The 19,099-nt window shown below is 36.3% G+C and overlaps 1 protein-coding gene across 1 annotated transcript; it reads right to left on the bottom strand.

Moving 5' to 3' along the window:
• Nucleotides 1–5,818: 5,818 nt before the first annotated feature.
• LOC143538240 (enhancer of mRNA-decapping protein 4-like) lies at nucleotides 5,819–13,970 on the bottom strand. The gene is made up of 11 exons (XM_077031842.1): nucleotides 13,293–13,970; nucleotides 12,980–13,186; nucleotides 12,694–12,912; nucleotides 12,445–12,573; nucleotides 10,518–11,771; nucleotides 10,085–10,441; nucleotides 9,874–9,993; nucleotides 9,618–9,788; nucleotides 9,392–9,556; nucleotides 9,210–9,335; nucleotides 5,819–6,301 (listed from the first exon to the last, which is right to left on the bottom strand). Exons 1-11 carry the CDS (start codon nucleotides 13,968–13,970, stop codon nucleotides 5,996–5,998), a joined length of 3,732 nt encoding a protein of 1,243 aa, XP_076887957.1. The 3' UTR covers nucleotides 5,819–5,995.
• Nucleotides 13,971–19,099: the final 5,129 nt, after the last annotated feature.

Genomic DNA, 19,099 nt, shown 5'->3' on the forward strand with positions numbered 1-19,099 from the left:
AATACAAAACATCGAAACATCAAAAAAAAATGTTTTGCTATTTTTTAACATTTTTTTACTAATTTTTATATATTTTTTCAGAAGAGAGAAAAAGTTATATTTATATTTACATTTTTTATTCACTTTAATTGTGGACCAGAAGATTTAAATATTAATTAAAAACATATGGTTGAGAATGGTTTCTAGAGTTTTCACAACTCAAGTGAGTTTTCATTTTATACTTAGCCTATATATATATATATATATATAGGGTTAGGATATTTTAAAAACTCAACCCACTTAAGAAAACCCTAGAAACTCTCCCTCAACCATCGATTGTTTAAATAGATGGCTGAGATGATTGCTTGAAAATATGTTTTTTGTTGATTTATAAATCAATTATTTAATCCGTAATAGTACAAAACAAGGGTAACAATGAAACAAAATCAATTCTCTCTCATATGTAACTTTTGTCAATTATCTTTCTCTCTCTCTGCAGTTCACAAAGTGAATTTATGTCCACAAATTCTCTCAGCAGCCTAAGATCTTGATGGTGAAATTTAAAAAAATGTGAGATTGGCTTGTGATGGTTAGTTTCTAGAGCCTAGCAATTGAAAGGGTTGTTGATCGTGCATGTGTCGGATCGAGGAAGGGGCAACCATCTCCGGCGAGTAAACTAGAAAGGTCAAAACCTTGTGTCAAACCTTCGGCGAGTTTTAGAAAAAAAATTTCAACGAAGATCTAAAGATCCACCTTCTCTGTCACTCACCATGTTCTTCTCCGCCGCCGATGATCTGTGTGTGACCATTAGCTCTGGTAGTTGTTTGCGGAGGGCAAATAAATTACTTACTTATCTTTATGTTTTTGAATGGCAAAGTTTGTTTTTGAATGATAATGTTTAGAAAAGTTAAAAGTTCGTTTTTGATGATAGGAGATTTGTTTGGTGTTTGAAAAATCAAACTATCTTTATTTCTATGAATGATAATGTTCGTTTATTTTTGAATCAGAATTATTTTTTAAAGCATACTAGCTAATTAAAAATATGTTTTAAACAAGTTTACAAAGTTTTAAATATGTTTACCTATTTTTAGTTAGGTTTACATGTATTATTAAATATTTAAATAAGATTATATACTTATAAATATGTTACATAATTTTTGAAGTATGTAACGTATTTATAAAAAGTATGTTACATAATTTGTAACATAATTTTTGAAGTATGTAACGTGTTTATAAAAAATAAGTGTACAAAGTTTTAAATATGTTTACCTATTTTTAGTTAGGTTTACATATATTATTAAATATTTAAATAAGATTACATATTTATAAATATGTTACATAATTTTATAGTATGTAATGTATTTATAAAAAATATGTTTTAAACAAGTTTACATGTTTTTTAATATATTTATCTATTTTTAATTAGATTTACATATATTATTTTTTTAAGTGTGAAACAAATTTATTTAGTTTTACCTATTTTTAATTAGGTTTGATATTTGTAAAACCATTTTAATCTTTAAAAAATATATTATTAAAAAAGTTAACACATGCTCACCACAAAATAAAAGTCAAGAGAGAGAAAGAGAACACTATATCCGTTTTGAAATGAAGAGAAAAGCAAGAGAGAGAATTTAAAAAGGAAATGACTTAAATACCCTTTTAGATGCAAGATACAAAATTAGGCTTACACATGATCTGGACTAGGCGTGCACAAAAAAACCGGTTCCGGAACCTAACTGGTGGAATCGAACCGGAACCGGTTCCAGTTCCAACCCGGTTGGTACAATACCCGGTTTGGGTATTTTTGTACCCGAAAATCGTACCCGGTTCTCATATTTGTATGTTAGTATCAGTTCCAACCCGGTTCCTACCCGGTTCTTAATTGTAACCGATTCGGTTCGTACCCGGAAAAACCGGTTCCGGCGGGTTTTTTTTGAAGAGTCAAACAAAAGTCAAAGTAGCCGTTGGAACCGGTTTTCGAGAGACAATAGATCCGTTGGAACCGGTTCCAACGGTAATATAGCCGTTGGAACCGGTTTTTGATGCCCAAACCTATATATAACTTGTTTTCCACCACTAATTTCACCACCAAACTCAAAAACAAACTAAAATACTACTCCTTTAGCAAACCCGTTCCGTTATCCGACCATCCAACTAAATATTATTATGACACCCATCAAAAAAACTAACAAGAAGGCTAAGAAGAGTGTTTTTGTTGCCCCCGTTCCTGTTACGGAGGACCCAAGGGTTGTTACGGTAGTCAACCATAACCGCAACCAAGACATATGGAAGAATTGGGATTTGATTGTGGATGACGAAGGTTATCAAAAGGCTCGTTGCAAACTATGTGGTTTAATATTAAAGCACGATTCCAACTCTACTTTGAGAAAGCACATCGAGAAGCCATATTGCAAGGCATTGAAAGGGATTGGCGCGACCGATCAAATTGACTTGGGTAAAGATGGTACACTATTTCGTTACAACACGACTCAAGTTCAAGATAGAATGGCAAAGTTCGTTATTCAACGAGGTTTGCCGTTTAACCACTTTGATGACCCGGAGTTGACGTCGTTGATTCGCGAAACTCTACAACCGAGATACACACATGTAAGTCGTACTACCTTAAGACGTCATTGTATCAGGTTGTGGGAGTGTGCTAAAAAAGAGTTAATCGAGTCTTTTCATTCTTTAGAAGCCATTGTTAGTTTAACTACCGATGTTTGGTCGGCACCACACGGGTTGCCCGAATCATACATATGTGTCACCGCTCATTGGGTTGATCCGGTGACATGGCAATTGATGAAACGCACCATCGCTTTTGAAAACTTCCCGTTCCCACATACCGCCGAAAAATTGTTTGAATTACTTGATGAAGTTATAACGACTTACAACTTGAGACATAAAATATTTTCGATTTCATTTGACAACGCTTCAAACAATACTAAGGCGGCTGAAAAATTTATCATTAAATATTCACCACCTTATTTCGGGGATTTTTTTCATGTCCGATGTGTTGCACATATCATCAACTTGGTTGTTCAAATAGGTATTGATAATGAAAACATTTGTGATGATTAAAATACTTTAGACTTATGTTACAAGATGTCTTCAAAAGTGGTAAAAGAAGACATCTTGAATATAAGAACTATTGCAAGTCGGTTGAAAGAAAGTATTTGGGGCCGAATTGGGACGTTCCAACCCGTTGGAACTCAACTTGTCATATGTTAAAGTGTGCTTTTGCCCAACGCCAAACTTTACAAGCTTTTCATAACAATCTTGTTGAAGAACGCGAGGCCGATATGTTTCCGGAAAGTGTTTGGGTCCAAGTCGGTTATTTGTTGGAGTATCTTGACGTGTTCAAAAAGTCAACAACAAAATTATCGGGAGTCTATTACCCTACTAGTTGTTGGGTTTTGCAAGAATTGTACTATATGTCTTGTGTTTTTAAAAGCTTTGCGGAGAAGAACAAACTCTTCGAAAATATTGTTGCGGTGATGAAAGAAAAGTTCATAAAATATTTTGAAAACATACCGCCGGTCTTTACTTGTGCCGCCGCATTAAACCCCTATTGGAATATTAATGGGGTTGAAACAACGATTGAGGAAATATTCGACAACTTAGGTATGCACGAGATTGACCCGAAGTTGTCGACGGAAGCGAAGGACAAGTTCAACAAAAACCTTCAAGACCTTTATGACCATTATTTTCAAATGTATGGTCCAAGCACGAGATCGTTTTTTGTGAAAAAAACAACAACTAGTAGGCCGTGCAATGACCCACTTATAAACTTGATGAATGGGATTCGTGAATCGGCATCTAAGAGGCAAAGAGGAAACACACCAAGTAGCGAACTTGGTCAATATAGTGGAGCAAACTATGTTGAGGGCGCAACGGTCGACGAAATTCGCAATATTGATTTGTTGGCTTGGTGGAAAGGTAAACAAAACGAATTTCCCATTCTATCCGCCATGGCTCGTGATTTGCTTGCCGTACAAGCCTCAACGGTTGTTTCCGAATCGGTTTTTTCTCTTAGTGGGAGGGTGTTATCTATGCGAAGAACAAAACTAACTCCCGAGTCTCTAGAGGTTTGCATTTGCCTAAAGGACCATTTGGATGCGGTGGATCGTGTACAACACAAGGCGAACTTTGAAGACGAAATACCAATAGAGCGTCATATTCATGATGAGGAGGCGGAGGACGGGGTTTCTTCCGATAACGAAGACTAGGGTGAAGACGAGAATGAAGACGAAGAAGAGTTGTAATTATTTGTATTGGTAAAATTATTTGTAACTTGTTCAACTAATATTTAGTTTTGATTTGTTTTATTATAATTACTTTTGTTACTCATGATTAATTTTTGTTACTTTTTTAATAACGACGAACATTTTATTTATTTAAAAAATAACTATTACAAACATTATTAAAACATAAACGATACTAAACATAACAACTAAAACATAAAAAACAAAGTCCGTCGTTTTAATCCGGGAATACTTATTTTTGGGTTGTAGAGCCGGACGACTCTCCCACTTCCGTTTTTTTAGCTTCCAAACTTCTTTTCTCTCGACAATACTTATTCGTATGTTTTCGTAATGTCGAGTTGGACCCTGCTTTAAGAAACTTCGAGCAATATTTGCAACGTGCCAACTCATGTGAGTCGGTCATGAGACACAAATCATAATGAACCCAAACATCGGGGCATCTTGTTGTTTCGATCACCATAACAACGTCATCATTAGTTGCCATTTGTTGTCGGTTTAAGGTTAATTGTGGTTTGGAGTGTGTTTTATAGTTTTGGAAGTGGTTTAACAAGTACACAAACAAACCTTGCTATTTAGAGTAAAAAAATAACCTATTTATAGTTAAAAAAGCGGTTCCAACGGTCAAAAACGGCTATATAGCCGTTAGAACCGGTTCCTAACGGCTATGATATTTAAATTTCAAAAAAACCGGTGGAACCGGTTTTTACGTAAAAACCGGTTCCGGTTCATACCCTACCCGGTTCTTAAAAGTTAGCATATCTGGGCATCGGTTCGGGTCGGGAACCGAACCGGTTCTTGATTGGAACCGGTGCCATTTTACAACCCGGTGTGAAAAAACCGGTTTCGAATCGGTTCAGGTTTTCCAGTTGAACCCGATTTGTGCACCTCTAATGTGGACTACTTATTGAGTTTTCAAGGGTTTTCTCAAGTAACATAGGTTTTTATTTTAAACATCTCCTATATATATATATATATATATATATATATATATAACAGATTTAAAGGACAAAGTAATAACAAAGTGTTAAAAATTTAAATGACAAAAAAAGGGGTTACATTACTAATTATTGTCTTAATATAAAAAAAAACTAATAAAAGGTAATATAATAAATAAAAAATGGAGCCTACCGAAAGTTAACAAAATATATAAATTCAATGCTAATTAAAGATATAAATGACAATTACGCAAAATGCTAATTTAACATATCTGTAAATTAACAAAAAAAACTGCATATTCACATGCCCAAAATACCCTTATGTGTACTTCACTCATTTAAAAGTCATAATTAATCTAAACCATAGATTGAGCTAGATCTATAATCACATTAGAGTTTTCAAGGTTTTCTTAACCCAGTAGGTATTTTAATATGATCATACCCTATATATATATATATATATATATATCTTATCTTGTTGCAATTCAAAATTTCAAACCGACCCTAACCGGTTTAAGAATAACAACTCAAGTGTCTTTCAAACAACCTCCGTATAGAATTATAAAATAACTAAAATGTATCACGAAAAGTTTTAGGCATGTATATAACAAGAACTTAGAATTATAAGAAAAACAATGTCTCAAAACTTTTGATTGAATCAAACACCCCTCAAATACAAACCTCTACAGAAAACATCAAACACATAACAACAAATGTACAATTCCCAGATCATCAATAACAAAACCCTTATAAACTCATCTAAGCAGCCCAAAACTTTGTACAAACAGCCCTCTGTGTAACATATATACCAATGACTTACAGGGTCCTGAGTGTGGAGTTGATGAGTTTCATAACAACCCGTATGCTCGACAGCTCAGACACTGAGGTAGTTGGAACCCCCATTTGATGGTTTAGTATGGAGTGAACTTGCTCAAAGATCGGGCGCACGTGCATGGCTATCATCCCGTCTGATGGCTTGATTGCAACCACCACATCCATCATCCACCCGAGCTTCTTTGCTGTATCGTTTCCAATATCACATGCTAACTGCTGCAGCAAAGATAATAACACTCCCTGACTCAGAGGCAATGGATTGCTTGCTAATAATCCCTGTAAATCAACCTGTTTGACCACAATCCAGATAAAAATAAACATCATTAGAAAACAGTAATAGATAGGGTTGTATAAACAAGCCAGGTGAGTCTAAAGGAGCATGCTATTTATATAACTTTTATTTAACATATTAAATATGTGCCATAATAAATATTATTATTATAAAATCATGAAAAAAGCAATATACATTATGTTATATAAAAAATTATAATTGAATATATTTACAAAGGTATAAATATAATATTAACTAACGAATGAGCAAAAGCCCGAACTTCACTTATCGAGCTCAAGCTGGCTCGCGAGCCTGTTTGACGCAATATGAAGTCACGTTGGATCAAACAAACACAAGCTGGGTAAATTCCTATTCAGAAAAAAACAATAAGCACCGTCTTCAAAAGCGGGAAACAAAAGTGTTTAAAGCCTTTCGTAGCCAAGACTTTAGGCAATAAACATGAACAAGGAAACCGAATCAAACAACAATTCGTAAACATCCAATTACAAAAATAATAACTCCCAGCTTGCTATCCAAGTTATCAGCCAGATGGGCTGAACTTGGGTCTTCGATCGGGCTCAACAGCGGGTCAGAGCTGCGGGGAATCGGACCATGGATTGAGTCAACCCTGACGACATCATCCACCCACTCTTCGGAAGGACTCGTCCTCAAGTCAAGGGGGTCATCCAGCTCCGTGATAAATAGTGAAAGATCAGCCACGTTGAAAGACACTATTTATCCCGGAGCTGGATGACCCCCTTGACTCGAGGATGAGTCCTTCCGAAGAGAGGAAGAATGATGTCGTCAGGGTTGACCCAAGCCATGGTCCGATTCCCTACAGTTCCGACCCACTGTTGAGCCCGATCGAAACCCAAGTTGAGCCCATCTGGCTGATAACTTGGATAGCAAGCTGGGAGTTATTATTTTTATTATTGGATGTTGATTATTTTTATTATTGGATGTTTACGAATTGCTGTTTAATTCAGTTTCCTTTTTCATGTTTATTGCCTAATGTCTTGGCTAGGTTTAGAGTTTAAATTAAATACGTTTGTGTTTGTTTCCTGCTTTTGAAAACGGTTTTTATTATTTTTTTTCTTTCTGAATAAGAATTTACCCAGCTTGTTCTTGTGTTTGTTTGATCCAACGCGACTACATATTGCATCAGTTGGTATCAGAGCTTTTGGTTCTCATATGGCTTGACGTGGAGATGAGTACTTGCTTGCTCGTAGAATCACCGACAAAGGCAACAACAAAAATATGTTTGATTTCGTGCCCACGGTAGAGATTGGTATTCTACTAGCAGAGTCACCGACAGAGGCAGCGGTGGAATCTATCCTGGCCCGGAGGATCTTAAGATCAAAAGACTCCGATAATCAGTGCGCGACCTCGACTTACAGCACAAGATTCGGTGACTCAAGCAACGGATCAAAGATCTTAAGGCATCATTGACGTGGAAAGAAACAGAACCGGAAGAACCTGTCGGAGAGGAGTTTTTCTGAAGATGGGGGGTATGATGCAGGATATCTTCTTATTTGAATTCAGATTTTTAATATCTTATATTATTTGTTTAAACTTCAAGTTTCCTAATAGTTATCGTTCTTTTGCTTGTTTAGTTTAGTAAGATAGTTGTTTAGTATAAATAGGGTTAAATGTTATTTAGTTTTTCAGTTTTTGATTTAGTATAAATTGGGTTAAATGTTGTTTAGGGTCGCATTTAGACCTGCAATGTTATATGGAACAGATTGTTGGGCCATCAAGAAAACACAAGTGCGGAAGATGGAGGTAGCAAAGATGAGAATGCTACGTTGGATGTGTGGGCATACAAGGTTAGACCGAATAAGAAATGGTGTGTTCCGGGAGAGACTAGGAGTAGCTAACATATCAGACAAGATAAGAGAAAGAAGACTTATATGGTTTGGACATGTGAAGAGAAGACAGATGACGAACTCTATTAGATCCGTAGAAAACATTACTATAGAGGGGTAGAGGCCGACCTAAATTGACTTGGGATGAAAGGATTATGCATGATTTGCTAGACCTAAACCTCTACAATGACATGGTTAAGGATAGGAATTCTTAGAGACGTAGAATTAAGGTTAAAGACTTTTAGAAAGAAAATAATACTTTATGGGCTTCTCTTCACCTTATTTTTGGTCACACGCCATTGTGTTATTTTCTTTCCATATATTATATATTTTCTTTTTTGTATTTTATTCTTATTATTTCTATCTATTTATGTATTATTATTCCGTGTTATTATTATTACTATTATTATATTACTATTATATTGCTGTTGAACTTTGATTTCCTTTTATATTCCCTCATACATATGATTTTCAGAGCTAAGTGTCTCTCTGAAAGCCACTCTCTATTCTATTATCTCTATATTCTATTGGATGGAGGTACCGCGTGCCTACATCCCACCCTCCCCATACCCTACTTATAGCTTTGTTATTTGTGGGATTCCACTGGGTATGATTGATTGATTGAAGCTAATGATTAAGTTTGTTGATAAAGAACTTTGTTCTTAGAACCTTTAGTTCGATTTTATCTTCTTTGTTTATCATGAGTCTCTTGAGCCATTGATCGCTTCCAAAACTGCATCACTGTTTACACTATTATTCACATAATTTTTACTTAATATACTAAGTACATCTTATAGTAACTATTTATATGTAATTGTAATTGAGATAAAAATAACTAAATACAAAATATTATGTTATATAAGAAAATTATATAAATATAAAAAATTATAATATATATTAATTAACTAATAAATAATATATGAGCAGAGCCTGGACCGAGCTCAAGCTTGAAAAACTACTAAGAGTTCAAGCTTCAGAAATAAAGCTTGAGCTCTTATAAGTTGAACAAGACGAATTTGGGCTCGGCTCGTTTAAACTCTTTGATAAAGACATGAAATACCTGAGAGCATAACCAGGACACGATCCAAACATCACTTCTCTGAAGGGCTGCAGTGAAAGCTTCCTCATATTTGTGTTCATATACTAATCTAGAAAGCTCTTTCGTTGGATCCAATGGTGCCTCGATCTATTGCACAAAACATTTAAATATAAAATGATATCACGAGACTTTAAAAAAATTACCTTTTCGTGGAAACTGCCAATCGGTCCGTTGCTCAATTGGGTTATCAACGGGTTGCCCGATTCTGAATTTGCCCCTGCAAGTGCAAGAGCTACCAACTTCCTTTGACCATCAGCCAAATCACCACTCAATGTTTGAGTCAAAGACGATGCTGAGTTTACCGCATCCTAAAAATACATCACACGTTAACAAGATAAATCATTAAGGTTGTAAATTCTTTACTCTTACCCTCAAAGCAACAGCTAAAGGAGAATGTGCGGACTCAATTTGTTGCTGAGCTGTACTTGTATGCTCAATTAAACCCTTTTGAAATGTAGCATCAATTTGATCAAACATGGCCTTGCAAGACATCTCAAACGCAGGTATAACAGAAGCCTCCATGCTAGATTTAAGTGCTTCCTGTAATAAACATTTTTACATAAATCACGTGTAAACTAGTATAATTAATAACTAGCAATTATAATCGATGAACTAGTAACAATACCTGCAGTGCTTGTTTACCAGAAGTTTGAAACTGGGTTTGAATTTGCCTACCAATAGTAGCTTCAAGCTTAGAAGTAACCGATTTCTCTATTTGATTTACAGACTTATCGGCAACGCCTCTCTGTATAAAGCTTAATCAGACTTAAATTATATACAAACTATTACAAAAAAAAAAAAAAAAAAAAACCAAAAATGTTAGAATATGATGTAACCTGAAAAGCCTCGGTGATAGCAGTAGAAACGGTTTTTTCAATAGCTGGTGTAATCAAGCGCAAGATAGCAGGCACGAGTGCAGATGTTTCTTTTTTCAACATTTTCTCAAATGCTGCAGGTAAATCCTTGTACCCATTTGTAATCAAACCCGAAACTTGTTGACTTTGCTCTCGGTTTGACTTCTCTAGCTTGGTAAACTCTTCTTGAGTACGGGCCCACAAAGAATCATTATTAGTTTTGAAACTTTTCTCCATTGTTTTTCCTATGGCCGCCTCGATTCTTCGGCCTTCTTTTGTAACCGGTCCCGCCACCAGTCCCGGAATCTGCTTCTGAATTTCTTTTTGATTATTCAAAACCTGCAATAAAAATTGAAATTAATTTACAACTTTGAACATTTTAAGCTTTTAACATTGGAAAATTAGTCATATTTACCTGGGTAATAGTTTCTTGCATAGAATGAAGTTGTGAAAGTATCAGCTCAACCGAGGGCCCGGTTGCCGGTTCAATAACCGAGTCGGTTGAATTATAAACACTCGGAGAAACAGAAGACGGGTTTGACCCTTGTGCGTTTTTTCCTTTCTGTTTTTTCCCTTTAGCGGACACCGGCCCCGGTGACTCGATTGTCGCAGGTACAGATGCCTCAACAGGTCCAGAAACATCGTTATTCGAGTCTTGACTTTCATCTTGACCACCCGAAGTTTGGCCCGACCCTTCAACTTGCTTTGACTCGTTAACAGTATAACTTCCCACGCGCCCAAAATCTGACGCCTGTGAAGCAAAACCATGGACCTTGGTTTGAGAAACGGGTTCAATGGTTTCAACTTTTCCCATTTCACCAACCTCCTTAACCTCCAGCTCCGCGTTCTGTATATCAGAATTTGAAACCGCATCCGGTACGTTTAAATCCACGTCATTCTTCGGTTCAGAAACGTGGTTTATTTCAGATGATGATGTGGCCATTAACTCAGCAGGCGTCACTAAGTGAGTCGGATGCTTAAATTTGGTTTCATCAGTCACCAAATCGCCCGCCAACGAGGCGTCCATTTGCTTGTCAACTGAATAATCAACAACCTTAAACTCACCCGATTCTGGACTAGTGATTGGACTTTTCAAATCAGACGGTTCACGGGTCAAAGTTGGACTCATGGAAGCTTGTCTTGAAACAGAACCAACATCAGAGGTAGGTATGGAAACATCCAAAGATGTTCCTGTCTTGCTTTTAGGAGGTTCTAGAACATTCAAGCCCTCAGTTGAATATTGTTTATCAATTGGTGGTGGTAAGCATTGTGACATGTCTAAAGCATACTGTTGAATCGCCTGTGTTTGAACACAGTAAACCTGAACAATTTGTTCACCATGCGGTGACACGTCACCAGTACCTGTAAAACTTAATATGGGCATAGTAACCGTAAACTCTGCAATGTAATCCATGCGGGTCGATTCTGGATTGGGCCTGTATTCTAAATGGACCACATAAATAGAATTTTTCTTTGCGTTTGCTAGTAATAAAAGGCCTGCTTGCGGTAATGCAACAACTTGGTTAAAAAACGCGTCTTCAAATCTTGAGTCAGATGAGCTCGTTAATTCCAATGTTTGTAAACAGTGCCAAGAGTCAGCATCACTCGGAAGCAACCATCCTTCTTCACTGTCTGAAGCCCAAATTTTCACTTCACGGTTCAATGGACCCTGTAATAATTGTCAATAAACCATAAAGAATATAAATAAGCATATTACATATATATTAGTTAATATGGAACAATATATGTATTGGTCTGTAAACGAACCGAACAATCAGTTAACATTTCGTGAACCGTTCAGCAGGAAGTTCGTTTAGTTAATAAGCAAACGAACATAAAAGCAAAAAATTGCTCATTTAGTTAAGCGATCGAACACGAACACACGTCTCGTTCTTTCACTTATGTTCGTGACCGTTCGTTACATTCATTAATTTAAATCCCTTTATATTTGTTTGCTTACGTTCCTTTGTGTTCGTTAGTTTACGCTTGTTAATATATCCATTAAAATTTTTTTGGTCCATTACAACTTACTCTAGTTCTAATAACTTTTTAGGCCCAACAAATTGTTCTTCACATTACTTTTAACTTACTTTAGCTCAGTTATGCTCGTGCATTTACATTCGTGAACCGTTCGTTTATACTGTTATCAAATGAACATAAAAGAACACGAACTTGCTCATTTTCTTAGCAAAATAACAAGAAAGAAAACTTCATTCGTTTAACTGTTTGTTTTCCCTCATTTGTTCGGTTCAAATTAATCAAACGAGCATGAACTTGCTCCATTCGTGTTCTTTCGGTTCATTGGCAGCCCTATATATGAAAAAAGTTTAATTAGCATGTACCCCGGTGATAAGTATGACGTGATCGGGGCGGTCAGGAGCAGTTAAGAATGTAACAGAGTTGACTGGCGAGCCATCATGTGGCCTCAATACTGCAATTGGTGTTGACTTTCGGTCTTCCCAAATCTTTATCTGTTAAATAATAAAATGCCACATAACAGTTTTAAGTTGTAAACATTAAACACAATTCAAATCCTTTAGGCAGACTCATGGAAGATTAGTTAGCTAATGTTAAAAATCTTATTAACTAACCGTTCCATCAACTGAAGCAGAAACTAAACGAGTAATCATCCATTGGCACATTGACAAATCTGTCACTTCACCATCATGACTACCAACAAACTGAACTCCGTTAATCAACTTATCAACGGGGCATTTAAGTGGTTCCTCTGCAGAATACACTTCACCTCTACCGACCTTTGTAGTATCTATTCTCAAAACTCGTTTTCCAATTCCAACAACAAGAACTTCCTGCAACATAAAAACTGAATAAAATGTGACCTAAAAAATTAAAACTTATTATTGGGATAAACTTTACTTGTTTATGGCAGTGCCAACAAACACGAGGATGAACAGACTCCTCTTCTCCTACAATCTGAATTGCAATAACTATCTTCCCTGTAATTTGTGGCTTATCTTCCTCATCTGTACCTTCCGTAATTTTCCATACATAAACCCGTCCATCTATGCTTGCGCCAGCTAGAAGGTGAACATCTTCAGCAAAAAAAACCATATCCGTAACCCTCTGAAAATAACAAATCGTACAACCGAATCAACATATACAATAAATTCACATATCACCTAGGTTCATACTAAGATCAAGATCAGAACTTTAATCAAAACAAACAAACCTGAGCTAGACCTTTAAGCAGTGATCTTAAAGCAGTGTTAATATTAAGAACCCGAATCGCTCCAAGTTTCAACCCATAACATATATAACTCTTGTTCACCGCAATCTGCCGGCCCACCACAAGCCCCGGATCCGACCCGTATTTAGTAATCGGTGTAACCTCCAGCTGAGGCTGCATCTCACCAGGCAACCTAACATCAATATCATACACGACCCGATCACCACCCAAATGCCGTCCCTTCGGCAGCTTACCACTCGGCATCCTCAGCGGACCCGAACCCGACCCACCATGCAATGCCGGCACCAGCACAGGGTTTGCAGGCTGAAAATTCGGACCCGGGTTATCGACCGCAGTAGGCGGCGGTGCGCTTAACAGCGCCATCAACCGGGCTCCGTGATTAGGATTAGGATTAGGGTTTGGTTGCAGAGGTGGCGTAGGATAAGGAACGGATCGCTGGTGGTGCAAGTTAGCAGGAGGCATGGGGTGGTAGATGGGTGTCTGCGGCGCGTAGGAGTACGCGCCGCCGGTAACGGTGGGAGGTGGGTACGACGCGGCGGAGGAGATAGTATTAGGGTTTTGAAAATTAGGGTTTGGTGAAATCGGTGGTGGGGATGAAGCTGGGTTGAAGAACCGCTGAACATCGAATGGTGGCTGGTTAGGGTTTCCATTGGCAGCCATGAACAAATGGGAAATTGGGATCTGATTGAGAAATTAAGATGTGGGTTTTGCTGATTATGATCCGAATTGAACGAATCCGGGTCTAATTTGATGATTGGTTGAAGACTGGCAGATGGTGTGGAGTGAGGTTATGACTTTTTGGAGACCAGAGCCCATGAAGAAGACGAGGCATTTTGGTTTTATTTTATTTTTATTATTATTATTATTATGGATTGGAACTATTTCGGAATTACATTTTAGACCCTTGAGTATTGGGAAATGATATAATGGTTGTTAAAGTTTAAAATATTTGATACTTGGTATTATACATAGGCAACATCTAAAAATGATGAAGCACATAGGGATTTTTTTTTTACCATAAATATTTTACCAAGAAGGAAATAAAAGTGTGTACTTCTTATTTTTTTTCTATGCTAAAAGTTACAAGGGATTTTGGGATTTTGAAAAAAGATTTGATGCATTAAACTTAAGGGTGTCGGCCATCAATTTGGTTTCGTGGTCATTTTTTTGTTTAACTCTCGGTCGGACGATTTCAAAGTTTTTTAACCATAACTAATGATTTGTTAAGGTTTTCAAACTGCAGCTATTGTTTTCTTTTTTTTTTTTACTAAATTTGATTACACTGAGTTGCTTGTGCAGAATTATTTATAAAATTCTAATAAACCACACAATACACCATCTTTAGAAAAACTAAAGAAGTAAGATTAGCTATTAAATTTTGTAGTTAAAAATGTTTTTATAGTTTATACATATTTTTTTCTATGAAGGCCCCAATTGTTAGTTCATGCTCATTCAATTGGACTAACAAGCCCAAACCAGAACTAAATTGTCGGTAACACTTTGTTTCATCTTTCTATGGTTTGGTTTTGGTTTTTATGACCAAAAAATTTTTACTAATGTTTTAGCTCACGGTTTGACCTAAAGACCGGACCATGGTCCATGAACACTCCTAGTTAAACTTGAAGTTCACTAGTTAATTTGGTCTAATATCCGATCACCCAGCAAATGGAAGAGACAAGTATTCATGAATTTCCAACGATTGTAATTAGTTTTACTTCAGCTCTCACTCAAATTTAGTTGATCATATAAAAAATGAAACCATTCATTTGAGTTTGATTTGTTAGCTCGTATCAAACCAATGACAGACGTTTCCAAGTATAGCCAATTAACCATATCAGCCTGCTTAGTTTGGATATTAAAACACTTGTATGATGGATATGTGTTATCAACTACATTTATTTATTTATTTGCATGCCTTGCAAATACTAGTATATAGTAACATGACTTTTTCCCGGTGTACAGAGTATATAGATTCCATTTTCTTCTTAAAATGGCACGAAAATAGATTTAACTAGGACTTAGTACCCCGTGCTTCGCGACGGGGCCATTAAACTGAAAAAACATGCGTAAGAACGTTAAACCACGAACACATTGTGAGTCGACGCGAAATCAGTCTGTATCAGGTTACGACATCAAAACTAAACAAAAAAAATAAACCCGCCAATGCCAAAATATAACCAATTATCATATGTAGAACAAAAAAACCAGCAAGTTACAGTTGCGAACTGACGCAAATTCAGTTAGTATCAGTAGTACCAGCACAAATTGGTAAACACGAATTAGTAAGCAAAAAAAAAATCATATTTTAAAGGCGTGGTATCAAACGTTGAGACACGGATATAAAAAAACACTTGATGATGGGATTATTTTAAATTGTGAAAAAAGTTTCGGTTATTTTAAAGACAAACTTAACAAATACGAAAACAGGGTTTAAGAAAATCGTTTAACTGACAAATAAAACATGTAAAGCTGACACTTGTCCCAATTTAAGGTTTAGAAATATAGTTTATTAAATATTATAATTAGTTGAAACAAAAAGTAAAATAAAGAGAATAAAAACCATCTGATATTGTACTGACCTCTACTGTATTTTTATAAACCTATATAAATAACAAATAATAAAGTAAAATTTAAATAATAATGATGTGGTCTAAATTATATATATTATTATATAAGTATTTCCTACATTTTTAAGTTCTCTTGAGCCAAGTTTTTATTGAATGTTATTAATATTTGGTTCACATGTGAGTTTAATGGTTTCTTGAGACAACGAGCCAAAACAGAGTATTTATATTAGATTGAAGATTGAAGAGTTAAATAAGTTATATCTAATGATTTTCTATAATGTTATTTATATAAATATGCATAATATCAAATATGGTTTAATGTATAACCACATTCAATATTTAAATATATTAGCCTACGTTGAATGTTAACTTATATTTGTGCAATATATGATGTAGGCTAAAATTCCAATTTAAAACAAAAGGAAGATAACAGCCAAGGAATAATTGGTTTCTCGAGAGCAAATTAGAGCTACAGTAGAAGGTTTAAAGATTTCGATCAACAAAAAAGAGAAAAACATATTGGTTCAATTAAAGAGTCTGGGTTCAACACCTACTCATCCGAACATCTTTATTATTCGGTTTGAAATTATTATTTTCGTCATGAATTGGAGGGGTGTTAGCCAGGCTAACACCCACCCCTCATCAAGAGTTTAGTGTTTTGCAGTTATCCCAATGATATGTTACCTTCACAACAGTCAGAGACTGATCACCTTACACACGAATAAGATATCCCTGATATCCTTTAAGGTTTAAAGATCTTTATTATTACAGCTCGTAAGTCGCCTCGCGCGCCAGCTTCTTTATTATTACAGCTCGTAAGTCGCCATGCGCGCAGGCTCTCATTATTCTACAAGCTCGTAAGTCGCCTCACGCGCCAGCTTTATTATTTTACAGCTCGTAAGCCGCCTCACGCGCCAGCTTCATTATTCTACAAGCTCGTAAGTCGCCTTGCGCGCCAGCTTCATTATTCTACAAGCTCGTAAGTCGCCTCGCGCGCCAGCTTCTTTATTATTACAGCTCGTAAGTCGCCTCGTGCTCCAGCTTCTTTAACCTTTCCAACGAACGCCTAGAGCGCACGAATAAGATATCTTGGATATCTTCTAAGGTTTAAAGGTTTTCACCTTTCCAAGGAATGCCTGGAGCGCACGATGATTCGGATATAGTTTGAGGCAGGCGGACCAGACCAGTTGATAATCCGTTTGTTGTTGGCTATATACCGTTTATAACATTTTCATGTTATCTATGGTTTATAACATTTTCATGTTATCTCAAGTTTTGGCATTTACATGCCCGTACGTTTGGGACTTTCCCCAGTATTATCTTAAGCTTAGACATTTTCATGTCTCTCAAGTAAAGGCCTAGTCGCCAGTGCAAAGGCTTTATTGCCAGTAAATGGGCTTTATCGCCAGGATTATCTAACTTTGTTTTGACAGATCAAAGATCGGACAATCACTAAAAGAAGGGATGTTACAAAGTTGTTTTTGACTCAGCAAAATTCCCGAAACATGATACTTCAAAAAGCTCAACAATTGGGGACATCATATGTAAGCTAACTAGATTTATAAATGATCTCCATGAAGGTATTCCTTACACTTAGTTCTATCACTCAATTTATATTTCAAAATATGATCTTTTGGTTTGATTGTGATAACTCACACAAGGCATAAGGATATATTATCCTTAAGATATTTTATTTCAATTCCTAATAAGTGTTTTGATTATGCTTTCTAAAAATATATAATCTTTAGAATATTATATGTTCAGGATATATGATCCTTATAATATTTTAATGAAAAGTCTTAAAAGATACATTATTCGAAACAGTAACTTATTTCAGAAAATTAAAGACATGTAATATTCCAACTAAAGCTTGTAAGTTACTGAACACAATGCTTAAAGCCAAAGGATTATCTTATTACTGATCATAAGTGCAGGAAATTAAAAGGGCAACATCCGGATTTCGCCTTGAAAAGCCAAGATCCCTCCACCCGAATATTGCCAAATGTTCAAAAGTCAAGATAACATGGGCTTCGTCTTGGAAAATCAAGATCCCTCCACCCATGTATCCTAATATCCTAAGAATAATATTGTTCAAGACAGGAAAATAAAAATTGTTCAACAACCATTACAACCCAACAATAGCCCAACAAACACAAACACATAAAAAATTAGGCTCAAGCCTTTTCTTTACCGCTATCTTCGCCCAATTGCACCTCGTCACCAACCGCCTTTACCGCATCCTTGATCACCACATCCACAGCCTGCTCCGTAGCCTTTTCCGCTCCACTCGGACCAGCCTCCTCCACGCTTTCACCATTAGGCTCAGCCAAAACTCTCTCCCAAGCAGCCACATCCCAAAAAGGAGTGTCGACACCAGCATTCTTGGCCTCTTTAGCAATCTTGAGACGAGACTGAAGATTCGTAATATCGGTGTTATTAAAAGTACATATTTCACTCGCAGGATTTGCGGGGAGATTTTGAAACATGAAATCCTCAATGCCGCAAGGGTGAAGTTTTGGAGCCATGATTTCGTGAAGATAAAGAAGAGAAAGAAAGAAGAAAATTACCTGGATAAAGGAATCGATGAAGAAAAGCATTATCCGGGTAAATATGTGGACGGCCTAGGATTTACTCACTCACGGATGACTGACACATGTCGCCGATCTATCGCCACGCGGGGTTCGAATTTCAAAAATTTTACAGCTATAATCCATGCCAACAGCTGTTAAATTTGGGGAAAATTGTTAGGGCACGGATTTTCGGTATCCTTAGTAAGCAGTATATTCAGGATAACTTCAAGATATGGTATCCTCCGAGGAAACAGGTATCCTAAATGTGTTATATGACTAACAACTTGCTCGCAGCGTTTCCTTATTTACCTGGTCAAGAGGTGTCGTCATAATTGCCTGAAAACGTGGATTTACTGTTAATAAGACGTGTCCAAGAAGGAAAGACATGAACTTGCTGTTAATAGAGCGCGCCCAAAAAGGAAATGTGCTTAATGGAGTGATTAGCGGCTGATTGGATTTGGTATACTTTTTCCAAGTTTATAGGAATGGTTGTTAGCTATTATACTTGTATAAATAGGGCTAACTTGGATCATATTTCACACACTTTTTAGCACTCGAGACTTAGAGTACTCGTTCATTGTAATCACGATCCGATTAAGCTCCACCACTTGTAACCACTTTATTATTAATAAATCGGTGGTGATAGTTTTCA

Source organism: Bidens hawaiensis, unplaced genomic scaffold (genome assembly GCF_021521415.1).
Source record: "Bidens hawaiensis isolate Kalapana, Puna unplaced genomic scaffold, B.hawaiensis_p1.1 tig00011511_1, whole genome shotgun sequence".
Lineage (NCBI taxonomy): Eukaryota > Viridiplantae > Streptophyta > Magnoliopsida > Asterales > Asteraceae > Bidens > Bidens hawaiensis.

What these genes read in the sequence shown, in the direction of transcription:
- LOC143538240 (XM_077031842.1), bottom strand. Translation starts at nt 13,970, where the DNA reads ATGGCTGCCAATGGAAACCCTAACCAGCCACCATTCGATGTTCAGCGG. An exon ending in TGCAAGAAACTATTACCCAG is followed by an intron (nt 10,442 to 10,517) that starts GTAAATATGACT and finishes TTTTTATTGCAG; the next exon opens with GTTTTGAATAATCAAAAAGA. An exon ending in CTGGTAAACAAGCACTGCAG is followed by an intron (nt 9,789 to 9,873) that starts GTATTGTTACTA and finishes TGTTTATTACAG; the next exon opens with GAAGCACTTAAATCTAGCAT.